The 18,203-nt window shown below is 42.2% G+C and overlaps 1 protein-coding gene across 6 annotated transcripts in view; it reads left to right on the forward strand.

Annotated features, from left to right (window-relative positions):
- Window positions 1–18,203, forward strand: part of LOC133568879 (trichohyalin-like) — an 85,245-nt gene that overhangs the window by 59,663 nt on the left and 7,379 nt on the right. For 4 of the 6 annotated variants that reach the window (XM_061921068.1, XM_061921067.1, XM_061921069.1 and 1 more), the window contains 3 exons: window positions 744–1,291; window positions 5,158–8,295; window positions 10,930–11,343. In XM_061921068.1, coding sequence (XP_061777052.1) covers window positions 744–1,291; window positions 5,158–8,295; window positions 10,930–11,343 — 4,100 coding nt within the window. The remainder of the gene's footprint in view (window positions 1–743; window positions 1,292–5,157; window positions 8,296–10,929; window positions 11,344–18,203) is intronic. The other 2 variants (XM_061921070.1, XM_061921072.1) reach the window with 1 other exon arrangement.

The following is an 18,203-nucleotide window of genomic DNA, read 5'->3' on the forward strand; positions in this document are numbered from 1 at the left end:
CATGGACTCGTACTTGGAGAAACAGCATAGTACCAATTACAGGTACCCAAGAATCAATATAGTAAAATTATCTGTACTTTTGTGTGTGTTCAGGTGGTAATAAGGTGTGTTGCCACAGTCAGGAAGTAGTCTTTGCCATTAAGTTTATTGTGTCAGTCTAGTCTTTTGGGTGGCCGGTGCAATGGACATTGAGTGGATCTAATTAATAGTGTCAGAGTTCAGTCCATAGTGGATCTAATTGATAGTGTGAGAGTCCAGTCCATAGTGGATCTAACATAATAGTGAGAGTCCAGTCCATAGTGGGGCCAGCAGGAGACCATCCCGAGTGGAGACAGGTCAGCAGCACAGAGACGTCCCCAACTGATGCACTAATAAGTGGTCCATCCCGGGTCCCGAATTTGAACAGCTAGCGCCTCATCTGCGGTCACCGGATAACCTCTCCACGCAGGACAGGGGGGCAGAGCAGAAAAGAGACGGCAGATCAACTGGTCTAAAAGGGGGGTCTATATAAGGGCTAGAGTATACAAATGAGTTTTTATACGGGACTTAAATGCTTCTACTGACTTCTGATACCATTTCGGTACCCCCTAGTACCAACATAAATCTGTTGGTATCAATAAAAGTACCAAATTCAGTACCCTTTCCTATTGTTATGATGTTCTGTGTGGGTAATTGTGACTCGGAGTGAGGGGGTTGCTGATCTTCTAATGTGTGTCCTTGTCTGCTCACACCTGCGTATGAAGGTGTGTCCTCCATGCTGAAGAGCCCAGACGGGAACTGGATTGCCTTGCAGAGTTCCCAGTTGTCACGTCCCAGCCTGCTGGCCAAGAGGAAGAGTCTGGTCTACAGTGCCCTGGAGAGGGAGTCCGGGGCGGTGTCTGCGTACGAGGCCATGGACTCCGACAACGAAGCCAAACCCGAGCCGGACTCCTCCTGGGGCGCCATCCTGCAGGAGGTCCACAGGAAGATGACGGGCTCCAAAGTCAGGCGTCCAGCCCGCAACAGAGCTCCTTCGGATTCCGAGAGGAGTAAAAAGTCCCCGCTGGATTCTTTTAACAAGCGAGGAGCCGCTGAGCCGAAGCGAGCGCCATGGTCCCGCAGGACCAGCATCATGGATGTCGACTTCAACGTGAAGACGGAGGAGGAGGAGGAGGAGGAGGAGGAGGAGGAGGAGGAGGAGGAAGAGGAGGAAGAGGGCGTCACCGCAAGTGAGGCTGCGGTCGGAAAAGCGAAGAGAACGCGGAAGAAGAGGAGAAGTAAAAGAAGGGCCACTCTCTCTGGACCCCCGCTGGTAAGAAGTGTTTGTTGTGAACTTAAGTGACATCTTTTAAACTCTTTTTAGGTGACATGGCAGCAGAAATATTACAATGAAACAAGAATATCATTTTTTTATTCTATTCTTAGCATAACTTCATAACAAAATTGCTAAGCAAATATATTTTATTTTACTTTATTTTTTATTAATCAGTCCAACAAACTAATACCATAATAATACACTTCTAACATAATAGTGTGAGAGTCCAGTCCATAGTGGATCTAACATAATAGTGAGAGTCCAGTCCATAGTGGATCTAACATAATAGTGTGAGAGTCCAGTCCATAGTGGATCTAGTTAATAGTTTGAGAGTCCAGTCCATAGTGGATCTAACATAATATTGTGAGAGTCCAGTCCATAGTGGATCAAGCATAATATTGTAAGAGTCCAGTCCATAGTGGATCTAACATAATAGTGAGAGTCCAGTCCATAGTGGATCTAACATAATAGTGTGAGAGTCCAGTCCATAGTGGATCTAACATAATAGTGTGAGAGTCCAGTCCATAGTGGATCTAAGATAATAGTGAGAGTCCAGTCCATAGTGGATCTAACAAAATAGTGAGAGTCCAGTCCATAGTGGATCTAACATAATAGTGTGAGAGTCCAGTCCATAGTGGATCTAACATAATAGTGAGAGTCCAGTCCATAGTGGATCTAACATAATAGTGTGAGAGTCCAGTCCATAGTGGATCTAACATAATAGTGAGAGTCCAGTCCATAGTGGATCTAACATAATAGTGGGAGAGTCCAGTCCATAGTGGATCTAACATAATAGTGAGAGTCCAGTCCATAGTGGATCTAACATAATAGTGAGAGTCCAGTCCATAGTGGATCTAACATAATAGTGTGAGAGTCCAGTCCATAGTGGATCTAACATAATAGTGGGAGAGTCCAGTCCATAGTGGATCTAACATAATAGTGATAGTCCAGTCCATAGTGGATCTAACATAATAGTGTGAGAGTCCAGTCCATAGTGGATCTAACATAATAGTGAGAGTCCAGTCCATAGTGGATCTAACATAATAGTGTGAGAGTCCAGTCCATAGTGGATCTAACATAATAGTGAGAGTCCAGTCCATAGGGGATCTAACATAATAGTTAGTGTGAGAGTCCAGTCTTTAGTGGATCTAACATAATAGTGAGAGTCCAGTCCATAGTGGATCCAACATAATAGTTAGTGTGAGAGTCCAGTCCTTAGTGGATCTAACATAATAGTGAGAGTCCAGTCTATAGTGGATCTAACATAATAGTGAGAGTCCAGTCCATAGTGGATCTAACATAATAGTGAGAGTCCAGTCCATAGTGGATCTAACATAATAGTGAGAGTCCAGTCCATAGTGGATCTAACATAATGGTGAGAGTCCAGTCCATAGTGGACCTAACATAATAGTGTGAGAGTCCAGTAGCCCGGAAGAGTCAGCGCTGCATTGGACTCTGGGTATTTGTTCTTTTGTGTTTATGTTGTGTTACGGTGAAGATGTTCTCCCGAAATGTGTTTGTCATTCTTGTTTGATGTGGCTACACAGTGTGGCGCATATTTGTAACAGTGTTAAAGTTGTTTGTACGGCCACTGTCAGTGTGACCTGTATGGCTGTTGAGCAAGTATTTCTTGCAGTCACTCATATGTCTACGAGAGCCGTACACTTTACACGTCTAAGTCGGCTCGCCGTTGTTTCGGTGATTGAGCGAACATAGAGAGTGACAAAGCGCTGTCATGGTACGCCTGCGATATATTTGACCAGGCAAACGTCGGGTTAAACTTACGTAAGTCACCGTAAGTCTTGCTGTAGGATCGGTAAGTACGTCGTTAGGGCGGGATAGAAGGTGAACACACTTTGCATCAAGTTTCTGCATCCAGTGGCCCCCCGGTAGTGCATGTGAGACCCCTGATCCTAACAATTCAGAAAAAATCTGTAAAATAATGGTATATTTCTGTGGAACTGCCAGCATTGTCACTTCATTAAAGGTGGTTGATCGTAATTATTTGGAAAAACTGTGTAGAATAAAGGTATTTTTCTGCAGAACTGTTTGCATCGTCACTTTATTAAAGGTGCTTGATCTTAATAATTTAGTAAAAATCTGTAAAATTGCGATATTTCTCCGCTAAACGTTTCATGATAATTTCTGTAAATAAAATGTTTTTGATCATTATTTGGTTTACAATGTTTTACTTTAATTTTATGGTTTTCGTTTGGCAGCCGTAGCTGCCGGTAGATGACCGTTTTTTTACAGTGTAGAGCAGGGGTAGGGAACCTATGGCTCTAGAGCCAGATGTGGCTCTTTTGATGACTGCATCTGGCTCTCAGATAAATCAGAGCTGACGTTGCTTAACACGATAAGTAATGAATAATTCCTCTGGTAATCACAGTGTTAGAAATAACGTTCAAAATATAAAACATTCTCATGCATTTTAATCCATCCATCCTTTTTCTACCGCACCTGTTCAAGAAATAACAATGTTATTAAAAAGAACTAGAGACTTATTATACTCTAAAAATGTTGGTCTTACTTAAAAAATGCACACATTTAATTGTATTCAGTGTTAAAAAATATGTTATGGCTCTGACGGAAATACATTTTAAAGTATTTGGCTCTCATGGCTCATATTACACCTGTACTGGCTCACCTGCACTGGCTCACCTGCACTGGCTTCCTGTGCACTTAAGATGTGACTTTAAGGTTTTACTACTTACGTATAAAATACTACACGGTCTAGCTCCATCCTATCTTGCCGATTGTATTGTACCATATGTCCCGGCAAGAAATCTGCCTTCAAAGGACTCCGGCTTATTAGTGATCCCCAAAGCCCAAAAAAAGTCTGCGGGCTATAGAGCGTTTTCCGTTCGGGCTCCAGTACTCTGGAATGCCCTCCCGGTAACAGTTCGAGATGCTACCTCAGTAGAAGCATTTAAGTCTCACCTTAAAACTCATTTGTATACTCTAGCCTTTAAATAGACCTCCTTTTTAGACCAGTTGATCTGCCGCTTCTTTTCTTTTTCTCCAAAGTCCCCCCCTCCCTTGTGGAGGGGGTCCGGTCCGAAGACCATGGATGAAGTACTGGCTGTCCAGAGTCGAGACCCAGGATGGACCGCTCGCCTGTGTATCGGTTGGGGACATCTCTACGCTGCTGATCCGCCTCCGCTTGGGATGGTTCCCTGTGGACGGGACTCTCGCTGCTGTCTTGGATCCGCTTTGAACTGAACTCTCGCGGCTGTGTTGGAGCCACTATGGATTGAACTTTCACAGTATCATGTTAGACCCGCTCGACATCCATTGCTTTCGGTCCCCTAGAGGGGGGGGGTTACCCACATCTGAGGTCCTCTCCAAGGTTTCTCATAGTCACTGGCGTCCCACTGGATGTGAATTCTCCCTGCCCACTGGGTGTGAGTTTTCCTTGCCCTTTTGTGGGTTCTTCCGAGGATGTTGTAGTCGTAATGATTTGTGCAGTCCTTTGAGACATTTGTGATTTGGGGCTATATAAATAAACATTGATTGATTGATTGATTGACTCTCTCAGCCAATAAGGTTCCCGACCCCTGGTGTAGGGTAACCTTAACCCCAACCCTAACTTCTTCCATGGCCACCGAACCCGTGCCTCCCCCTACACAAAGAAGAGGAGGGCAGAGAAGAAAATAAAATTAACGGCAGATCAACTGGGTCTATTTAAAAGCTAGAGTATACATATGAGTTTTAAGATGGGACTTAAGTGCTTCTACTGAGGTAGCGTCTCTGTGTGTAGGCTAAGTGCAGCCCTGAAGTGTACCAATGCTTTTGCCAGTGAATTGTCTGAAAGAACCGGGACTCAAATAGGAGCTAACATGCATTTTGTTCCCCGTTGACAGGATTTCAACAGGAAGGACGGCCGGTCTGGTTCCCCCTCTGATGCCGAGACTCCTGACCCTTTGACGCCTGACGCCACGACTCCCAGTCTGTTAGGCCAGGAGAGCGACGCCCCCGAACACCAAGTCAATCAAGAGTCCAGTCAAGAGTCCATGTCGGACTCCTCGCTCAGAGACGAAGCAAACGACGATGACGACGCAGAGGAGGTGGAAATGAGAAGCGAAGATGATGACGAAGAAAATGAGAGGACGGCGGTGGACTTGGCTGCAGACAAGGAAGAGGAAGAGGAGGTCAAAGCCAGGTTATACAAGCTGGTAGCACAATCCAGACTGGCGTACTTCTCGTCCACTGATGATGAGCTGGACAGAGCGGGGAGAAGTGAGGAAGACGGAGGATGCGATGAAGAGGACAAGACGGAAAGACTCTCCCACAAACTCTGTCGGCTGGAGGAGGAGGTCCGAGCTGCCATGTTGTCCTCCACGGAGGACGAGCTGGACAGAGTAACGGATGAAGAGGAGCTGGCGGTCAAAGTGTGCAGGTTGGCCACGCAAGTCGGCGCCACACAGTTTTCGTCCACCGAGGACGAACTGGACCGGGAGGAAGTGATGCACGAGGAGACGCTGTGGAGGCTGCAGGAGGACAAGGCGGCACCGGCGGCGCAGGTACGCCACCTGGCCAGTCTGGTCAGCGCCTCCCAGTTCTCCTCCACCGAGGACGAGCTGGATCGAGTCGGTGAGGACGAAGCGGAGCTGGACCAGGGAGGAAGAAATGAGGAACTCTCTGAGGACGCGGTGGAAGAACGTCGGGAAAGATTAGAATCCATGGGAGACGTGGAGGTGGACATGTTTGCTTTAAGCCAACAAAATGAGGACGTGAGAGAGAACCTTCTAGATTCTACGGACCAGTACGGTGAAGTAAACGTAGAGGAATCTAATGGCGGGATGGCTAAGGACATCCTTCTTGTATCAGACATGGACAAGAGAACCTCAATGGAGACAATAATCAGACAAGAAGATCAGCCAGAGGTGAAGATGTTTGACCAAAGAGAAGAAAGACAAGAGGAAGACCAGGACATTCTTGGAGGAGGGGAAGAACTCCTTCTCGGGACAAAGTTGGAGACCGCCTCAGTCAGTGAGGACGAAGACGCAGAGTTCGACAGAGTCATTAGCAGTATGTTGACAATGAGACTGGAGGAAATGCAGAAGGACATCAACCTGGACCAGAGGCTTGAGGACATAGAGACCGACGAGGAGACAAATGAGGAGCTGGAAACGGAAAATGACACAAAGGCAGATAACGAGAGCAAATATGATACAAAGACAGAGGAAGAGAGGAAAGAAGACGCAAACACAGACGTGAAGACAAAGGAAGACTTTAAGACAGATTACGAATGGAAAGAAGACACAAGGACGGACAAAAGTAAAAATGAGTTTCCAGTGACGGAGCAGGACAACAACAAAGTTGCAAAGACAGAGGAGATGACAAACCAGGAGAAGGAGGACTCAAAGACAAACACAAACATTACAGAAGAACCAAAGACTGACAATGAGAAGAACCAGGTAGAAAATACAGACTCTGAGAAGGAAGATGATTCAAAGACGGACGAGGAGGTGAAAGAGCACGAGAAGACCGACAAAGACAAGGACCAGGATGCAAAGATGGACAAGGAGAGGAAAGGACATTCCAAGACTGACAAGGACAGGAACGAGGATCAGAAGGCAGACGGCGAAAAGAAAGAGGACACAAAGACAAGCGAGGCAAGGAATGAGGATGGACAGACAGAGAAGGACACACAAACTGACCAGGAGAGAAAAGGACTTGAAGACAGACAAGACAAGGAGAAGATCGATGATACAAAAACAGGCGATGGGAAGAAAGACGACAAGGAGACCATTACGGACAAGAACGAGGATGAAAAGTACAAGGAGAGGAAGAAAGACAAAAAAGAGATTCAGGTGAACCGACTAGAAGATCTGAATGAGCAAAGTACTGCTCTTCCACTTAGTCGTCCATGCTGTCCTTTAACTGATAACAGTAACAGACAAGCAAACATGTCCTCTGAGTGTCCAACACTAGAAGACGCAATTCAAGAAGACCCAACACTAGAAGACAATACAGTAGATGAAACAACACAAGAAGAAATAACACTAGAAGACCCAACACTAGGAGACACTACACTAGAAGACACAACACTAGGAGACACTACACTAGAAGACCCAACACTAAATGAAACAACGCTAGAAGACCCAACACTAGAAGACCCAACACTAGAAGACCCAACACTAGAAGACCCAACACTAGAAGACCCAACACTAGAAGAGACAACACTAAAAGACACAACACTAGAAGACACTACACTAGAAGACCCAACACTAAATGAAACAACGCTAGAAGACACAACACTAGAAGACACTACACTAGAAGACACAACACTAGAAGACACAACACTAGAAGACCCAACACTAAATGAAACAACGCTAGAAGACACAACACTAGAAGACCCAACACTAGAAGACCCAACACTAGAAGACCCAACACTAGAAGAGACAACACTAAAAGACACAACACTAGAAGACACAACACTAGAAGACACAACACTAGAAGACCCAACACTAGAAGACCCAACACTAGAAGCCAAAACACTAGAAGACACAACACTAGAAGACACAACACTAGAAGAGACAACACTAGAAGACACAACACTAGAAGAGACAACACTAGAAGACACAACACTAGAAGACACAACACTAGAAGACCCAACACTAGAAGACCCAACACCAGAAGACACAACACCAGAAGACACAACACCAGAAGACACAACACTAGAAGACCCAACACTAGAAGACACAACACTAGAAGACCCAACACTAGAAGACACAACACTAGAAGACACAACACTAGAAGACAAAACACTAGAAGACACAACACTAGAAGACACAACACTAGAAGACAAAACACTAGAAGACACAACACTAGAAGACACAACACTAGAAGACAAAACACTAGAAGACACAACACTAGAAGACACAACACTAGAAGACACGACACTAGAAGACAAAACACTAGAAGACACGACACTAGAAGACAAAACACAACAAGAGACAGAACAACAGTTTCTGCTGCTGAAGGAGATCAAAAATGTGAGGAACTTTTTTGCTTTCTTCTAATTATTTTCCTTCTCCTTCTCCTCCTTCCTGCTTGTAATGTAGACTAGTGGCAGTCAAATGTAGACTAGTGGCAGTCAAATGTAGACTAGTGGCAGTCAAATGTAGACTAGTGGCAGTCAAATGTAGACTAGTGGCAGTCAAATGTAGACTAGTGGCAGTCAAATGTAGACTAGTGGCAGTCAAATGTAGACTAGTGGCAGTCAAATGTAGACTAGTGGCAGTCAAATGTAGACTAGTGGCAGTCAAATGTAGACTAGTGGCAGTCAAATGTAGACTAGTGGCAGTCAAATGTAGACTAGTGGCAGTCAAATGTAGACTAGTGGCAGTCAAATGTAGACTAGTGGCAGTCAAATGTAGACTAGTGGCAGTCAAATGTAGACTAGTGGCAGTCAAATGTAGACTAGTGGCAGTCATATGTAGACTAGTGGCAGTCAAATGTAGACTAGTGGCAGTCCAATGTAGACTAGTGGCAGTCAAATGTAGACTAGTGGCAGTCAAATGTAGACTAGTGGCAGTCAAATGTAGACTAGTGGCAGTCAAATGTAGACTAGTGGCAGTCCAATGTAGACTAGTGGCAGTCAAATGTAGACTAGTGGCAGTCAAATGTAGACTAGTGGCAGTCAAATGTAGACTAGTGGCAGTCAAATGTAGACTAGTGGCAGTCAAATGTAGACTAGTGGCAGTCAAATGTAGACTAGTGGCAGTCAAATGTAGACTAGTGGCAGTCAAATGTAGACTAGTGGCAGTCAAATGTAGACTAGTGGCAGTCAAGTGTAGACTAGTGGCAGTCAAATGTAGACTAGTGGCAGTCAAGTGTAGACTAGTGGCAGTCAAATGTAGACTAGTGGCAGTCAAATGTAGACTAGTGGCAGTCAAATGTAGACTAGTGGCAGTCAAATGTAGACTAGTGGCAGTCAAATGTAGACTAGTGGCAGTCAAATGTAGACTAGTGGCAGTCAAATGTAGACTAGTGGCAGTCAAATGTAGACTAGTGGCAGTCAAATGTAGACTAGTGGCAGTCAAATGTAGACTAGTGGCAGTCAAATGTAGACTAGTGGCAGTCAAATGTAGACTAGTGGCAGTCAAATGTAGACTAGTGGCAGTCAAATGTAGACTAGTGGCAGTCAAATGTAGACTAGTGGCAGTCAAATGTAGACTAGTGGCAGTCAAATGTAGACTAGTGGCAGTCAAATGTAGACTAGTGGCAGTCAAATGTAGACTAGTGGCAGTCAAATGTAGACTAGTGGCAGTCAAATGTAGACTAGTGGCAGTCAAATGTAGACTAGTGGCAGTCAAATGTAGACTAGTGGCAGTCAAATGTAGACTAGTGGCAGTCAAATGTAGACTAGTGGCAGTCAAATGTAGACTAGTGGCAGTCAAATGTAGACTAGTGGCAGTCAAATGTAGACTAGTGGCAGTCAAATGTAGACTAGTGGCAGTCAAATGTAGACTAGTGGCAGTCAAATGTAGACTAGTGGCAGTCCAATGTTCCACATCAACATAAACACAAACACAAACAATTAGATATGTGAATCAAATTAAAACTAAAACCTTTGCATGATAGTTCCCCTCATGTGTGGTCAGTGTACTGTTTGTTTAGCACAGAGACAACTTGTACTTGGTCTACATTCTTCTTTTTGGTCAACCATCCATCCATCCATCTTCTTCCACTAATCCGAGGTCCGGTCGCGGGGGCAACAGCCTAAGCAGGGATACCCAGACTTCCCTCTCCCCAGCCACTTGGTCTAGCTCCTCCCGGGGGATCCCGAGGCGTTCCCAGGCCAGCCGGGAGACATAGTCTTCCCAACGTGTCCTGGGTCTTCCCCGTGGCCTCCTAGTGGTCGGATGTGCCCTAAACACCTCCCTAGGGAGGCGTTCGGGTGGCATCCTGACCAGATGCCCGAACCACCTCATCTGACTCCTCTTGATGTGGAGGAGCAGCGGCTTTACTTTGAGTTCCTCCCGGATGGCAGAGCTTCTCACCCTATCTCTAAGGGAGAGACCCGCCACACGGCGGAGGAAACTCATTTCGGCCGCTTGTACCCGTGATCTTGTCCTTTCGGTCATGACCCAAAGCTCATGACCATAGGTGAGGATGGGAACGTAGATCGACCGGTAAATTGAGAGCTTTGCCTTCCGGCTCAGCTCCTTCTTCACCACAACGGATCGGTACAACGTCCGCATTACTGAAGACGCCGCACCGATCCGCCTGTCGATCTCACGATCCACTCTTCCCTCACTCGTGAACAAGACTCCTAGGTACTTGAACTCCTCCACTTGGGGCAGGGTCTCCTCCCCAACCCGGAGATGGCACTCCACCCTTTTCCGGGCAAGAACCATGGACTCGGACTTGGAGGTGCTGATCCCCATTCCGGTCGCTTCACACTCGGCTGCGAACCGATCCAGTGAGAGCTGAAGATCCCGGCCAGATGAAGCCATCAGGACCACATCATCTGCAAAAAGCAGAGACCACCAAACAGGATCCCGTCAACACCTTGACTGCGCCTGCAAATTCTGTCCATAAAAGTGTTTTGTCAACTGATACACACAAAAGTATTTGTGAACATTCTCCTAGTAAGTGGTGGTTGTCCGTATGTGTGCTGGCAGAAGTACTCAGCAGGGTCCCTGTGCAGCATTTCCACTGAGGTTCTGAAGGTGCTCAATGCCACCGAGGAGCTCCTCCAGGGGGTGGAGGGTCGGGAGACTGGCAGACCCTCCACCTCTTCTTTGCCTGCCAATGCCGACCCCAAGAAACTCGAGCGGCGTTTCTCGCAACTGGAAGAGAAAGTAGGTAACATTCTTTTTTTCACGGCTTGGACGGTTTACTCTCTTTGGAATGAAGCGTGTGTGCGTCTGCAGGTGTACGTGGCAGCAGGGTCGGTGTACGGGGTGGAGGCGGAGCTTAGCCAACTGGAGGAGCGGGCCAGGGATATCAGCAGCACCACCTCCGAGGTGGAGCTGTCCTTCCTGGAGGAGCAGGTGGCGTCGGCCGCTGCTCGGGTGCAACAGTCCGAGCAACAGGTTAGCACGTAAAGATGTGGGCCAATTATGGCGTCTTTACCTTTGCCTGTTTGGAAACTGCTTTGGAACACCACTCAAATGTTCTCACATAAACAACTGAAATGTTTTTTTCTCACACACATTACTGAAACACTGTAATACACACTACTGAAACACTCTTATGCACACAACTAAAACACTCTATTACACACTACTGAAACACTCTATTACACACTACTGAAACACTCTTATGCACACTACTGAAACACTCTATTACACACAACTAAAACACTCTATTACACACTACTGAAACACTCTAATACACACTACTGAAACACTCTATTACACACTACTGAAACACTCTTATGCACACTACTGAAACACTCTATTACACACTACTGAAACACTCTTATGCACACTACTGAAACACTCTATTACACACTACTGAAACACTCCTATGCACACTACTGAAACACTCTTATGCACACAACTAAAACACTCTATTACACACTACTGAAACACTCTTATGCACACTACTGAAACACTCTATTACACACTACTGAAACACTCTTATGCACACTACTGAAACACTCTAATACACACTACTGAAACACTCTTATGCACACAACTAAAACACTCTGTTACACACTACTGAAACACTCTTATGCACACTACTGAAACACTCTTATGCACACAACTAAAACACTCTATTACACACTACTGAAACACTCTTATGCACACTACTGAAACACTCTAATACACACTACTGAAACACTCTTATGCACACAACTAAAACACTCTGTTACACACTACTGAAACACTCTTATGCACACTACTGAAACACTCTTATGCACACAACTAAAACACTCTATTACACACTACTGAAACACTCTAATACACACTAATGAAACACTCTAATACACACTACTGAAATGCTCTCACATAAACAAATGTTTTTCTTACACACTACTGAAACACTCTTATACACACTACTGAAACACTCTTATGCACACCAAAGAAACACTCTTATACACACTACTGAAACAGTTTTATACACACTACTGAAACACTCTTATACACACTACTGAAATGCTCTCATATAAACAACTGAAATATTTTTCACACACACACTACTGAAACACTCTTATGAACACTACTGAAATGCTCTCACATAAACAACTGAAATGTTTTTCTCTCACACACACTACTGAAACACTCTTATACACACTACTGAAACACCCTTATACACACTACTGAAATGCTCTCACATAAACAACTGAAATATTTTTCTCACACACACACACACACACACACTACTGAAACACTCTTATGAACACTACTGTCACATAAACAACTGAAACGTTTTTCTCTCACACACACTACTGAAACACTCTTATACACACTACTGAAACACTTACACACACTACTGTAATGCGCTCACATGAAAAAATGAAATGTTTTTCCCTCACACACACTACTGAAACAGTCTTATACACACTACTGAAACACTCTTATACACACTACTGAAATGCTCTCACATTAACAACTGAAATGTTTTTCTCTCACACACACTACTGAAACACTTTTATACCCACTACTGAAACACTCTTATACACCCTACTGAAACACTCTTATACACACCACTAAAACACTCTTATACACACTACTGAAACACTCTTATACACACCACTAAAACACTCTTATACACACTACTGAAACACTCTTATACACACCACTAAAACACTCTTATACACATTACTGAAACACTCTTATACACACCACTAAAACACTCTTATACACATTACTGAAACACTCTTATACACACCACTGAAACACTCTTATACACACCACTGAAACACTCTTATACACACTACTGAAACACTCTTATACACACCACTAAAACACTCTTATACACATTACTGAAACACTCTTATACACACTACTGAAACACTCTTATACACACCACTAAAACACTCTTATACACATTAGTGAAACACTCTTATACACACTACTGAAACACTTTTATACACACCACTGAAACACTCTTATACACACCACTGAAACACTCTTATACACACTACTGAAATGCTCTCACATTAACAACTGAAATGTTTTTCTCTCACACACACTACTGAAACACTTTTATACCCACTACTGAAACACTCATACACACCACTAAAACACTCTTATACACACTACTGAAACACCCTTATACACACCACTAAGACACTATTATACACATTACTGAAACACTCTTATACACACTACTGAAACACTCTTATACACACTACTGAAACACTCTTATACACACCACTAAAACACTCTTATACACATTACTGAAACACTCTTATACACACCACTGAAACACTTTTATACACACCACTGAAACACTCTTATACACACCACTGAAACACTCTTATACACACCACTGAAATGCTCTCACATTAACAACTGAAATGTTTTTCTCTCACACACACTACTGAAACACTCTTATACACATTACTGTAATGCGCTCACATGAAAAAATGAAATGTTTTTCCCTCACACACACTACTGAAACAGTCTTATACACACTACTGAAACAGTCTTATACACACTACTGAAATGCTCTCACATTAACAACTGAAATGTTTTTCTCTCACACACAGTACTGAAACACTTTTATACCCACTACTGAAACACTCTTATACACCCTACTGAAACACTCTTATACACACCACTAAAACACTCTTATACACACTACTGAAACACTCTTATACACACCACTAAAACACTCTTATACACACTACTGAAACACTCTTATACACACCACTAAAACACTCTTATACACATTACTGAAACACTCTTATACACACCACTAAAACACTCTTATACACATTACTGAAACACTCTTATACACACCACTGAAACACTCTTATACACACCACTGAAACACTCTTATACACACTACTGAAACACTCTTATACACACCACTAAAACACTCTTATACACATTACTGAAACACTCTTATACACACTACTGAAACACTCTTATACACACCACTAAAACACTCTTATACACATTACTGAAACACTCTTATACACACTACTGAAACACTTTTATACACACCACTGAAACACTCTTATACACACCACTGAAACACTCTTATACACACTACTGAAATGCTCTCACATTAACAACTGAAATGTTTTTCTCTCACACACACTACTGAAACACTTTTATACCCACTACTGAAACACTCATACACACCACTAAAACACTCTTATACACACTACTGAAACACCCTTATACACACCACTAAGACACTATTATACACATTACTGAAACACTCTTATACACACTACTGAAACACTCTTATACACACTACTGAAACACTCTTATACACACCACTAAAACACTCTTATACACATTACTGAAACACTCTTATACACACCACTGAAACACTTTTATACACACCACTGAAACACTCTTATACACACCACTGAAACACTCTTATACACACCACTGAAATGCTGTCACATTAACAACTGAAATGTTTTTCTCTCACACACACTACTGAAACACTCTTATACACATTACTGAAACACTCTTATACACAATACTGAAATGCTCTCACATTAACAACTGAAATGTTTTTCTCTCACACACACTACTGAAACACTTTTATACCCACTACTGAAACACTCTTATACACACCACTAAAACACTCGTATACACATTACTGAAACACTCTTATACACACCACTGAAACACTTTTATACACACCACTGAAACACTCTTATACACACTACTGAAACACCCTTATACACACCACTAAAACACTCTTATACACATTACTGAAACACTCTTATACACACTACTGAAACAGTCTTATACACACTACTGAAACACTCTTATACACACCACTGAAACACTCTTATACACGCTACTGAAACACTCTTATACACACTACTGAAACACTTATACACACCACTGAAACAGTCTTATACACACTACTGAAACACTCTTATACACACCACTGAAACACTCTTATACACGCTACTGAAACACTCTTATACACACTACTGAAACACTTATACACACCACTGAAACAGTCTTATACACACTACTAAAACACTCTTATACACACTACTGAAATGCTCTCACATAAACAACTGAAATGTTTTTCTCTCACACACACTACTGAAAGACTCTTATACACACCACCAAAACACTCTTATACACACTACTGAAACACTCTTGTACACACCACTAACACACTCTTATACACATTACTGAAACACTTATACACACCACTGAAACAGTCTTATACACACTACTGAAACACTCTTATACACACTACTGAAATGCTCTCACATAAACAACTGAAATGTTTTCTCTCACACACTACTGAAACACTCTTATACACACCACTAAACACTCTTATACACACTACTGAAACACTCTTATACACACCACTAACACACTCTTATACACACTACTGAAAAACTCTTATACACACCACTGAAACACTCTTATACACATTACTGAAACACTCTTATACGCACTACTGAAACACTCTTATACACACTACTGAAACACTCTTATACTCACTACTGAAACACTCTTATACACACCACTAAAACATTCTTATACACACCACTGAAACACTCTTATACACACCACTGAAACACTCTTATACACACTACTGAAACACTTTTATACACACTACTGAAGCACTTATACACACTACTGAAATGCTCTCACATAAACAACTGAAATATTTTTCTCACACACACACACACACTACTGAAACACTCTTATGAACACTACTGTCACATAAACAACTGAAACGTTTTTCTCTCACACACACTACTGAAACACTTACACACACTACTGTAATGCGCTCACATGAAAAAATGAAATGTTTTTCCCTCACACACACTACTGAAACAGTCTTATACACACTACTGAAACACTCTTATACACACTACTGAAATGCTCTCACATTAACAACTGAAATGTTTTTCTCTCACACACACTACTGAAACACTTTTATACCCACTACTGAAACACTCTTATACACCCTACTGAAACACTCTAATACACACTACTGAAACACTCTTATGCACACAACTAAAACACTCTGTTACACACTACTGAAACACTCTTATGCACACTACTGAAACACTCTTATGCACACAACTAAAACACTCTATTACACACTACTGAAACACTAATACACACTAATGAAACACTCTAATACACACTACTGAAATGCTCTCACATAAACAAATGTTTTTCTTACACACTACTGAAACACTCTTATACACACTACTGAAACACTCTTATGCACACCAAAGAAACACTCTTATACACACTACTGAAACAGTCTTATACACACTACTGAAACACTCTTATACACACTACTGAAATGCTCTCATATAAACAACTGAAATATTTTTCACACACACACTACTGAAACACTCTTATGAACACTACTGAAATGCTCTCACATAAACAACTGAAATGTTTTTCTCTCACACACACTACTGAAACACTCTTATACACACTACTGAAACACCCTTATACACACTACTGAAGCACTCTTATACACACTACTGAAACACTCTTATACTCACTACTGAAACACTCTTATACACACCACTAAAACATTCTTATACACACCACTGAAACACTCTTATACACACCACTGAAACACTCTTATACACACTACTGAAACACTTTTATACACACTACTGAAGCACTTATACACACTACTGAAATGCTCTCACATAAACAACTGAAATGTTTTCTCTCACACACACAGTACTGAAACACTCTTATACACACCACTAAACACTCTTATACACACTACTGAAACACTCTTATACACACCACTAACACACTCTTATACACATTACTGAAACACTTTTATACACACTACTGAAACAGTCTTATACACACTACTGAAACACTCTTATACACACTACTGAAATGCTCTCACATAAACAACTGAAATGTTTTCTCTCACACAGTACTGAAACAGTCTTATACACACCACTGAACACTCTTATACACACTACTGAAACACTCTTATACACACCACTAACACACTCTTATACACATTACGGAAACACTTATACACACCACTGAAACACTCTTATACACACTACTGAAACACTCTTATACACACTACTGAAATGCTCTCACATAAACAACTGAAATGTTTTTCTCTCACACACAGTACTGAAACACTCTTATACACACCACTAAACACTCTTATACACACTACTGAAACACTCTTATACACACTACTGAAATGCTCTCACATAAACAACTGAAATGTTTTCTCTCACACACAGTACTGAAACACTCTTATACACACCACTAAACACTCTTATACACACTACTGAAACACTCTTATACACACCACTAAACACTCTTATACACACTACTGAAACACTCTTATACACACCACTAAACACTCTTATACACACTACTGAAACACTCTTATACACACCACTAACACTCTTATACACACTACTGAAACACTTATACACACTACTGAAACACTCTAATACAATTTCAGTTGATTATGTGGGAACATTTCAGTAGTGTATGTAAGAGGTAAATCTGTAATAATGTCCCTAACGGCCCCTCATAAAAAAGTGCCAATGTTGTCAGCATTAGAGTTTAGCCCTTTTAAAGTGGTAGAATACAGAAGATGCTGGGTGGGATACCTTGTAGTCATCTACAACCATACTTTTCTGTTCATTTATACGCAGGGCGGTGTTTCTGTATGCTAATTTTAATCATTTGCACATTTAATGGTCTTACTATTGCTGCACATTTGAGAATAAAACCAGTTCGGCTTGTAAATGCACAAACGGATACATTTC

Source organism: Nerophis ophidion, linkage group LG14 (assembly GCF_033978795.1).
Source record: "Nerophis ophidion isolate RoL-2023_Sa linkage group LG14, RoL_Noph_v1.0, whole genome shotgun sequence".
Lineage (NCBI taxonomy): Eukaryota > Metazoa > Chordata > Actinopteri > Syngnathiformes > Syngnathidae > Nerophis > Nerophis ophidion.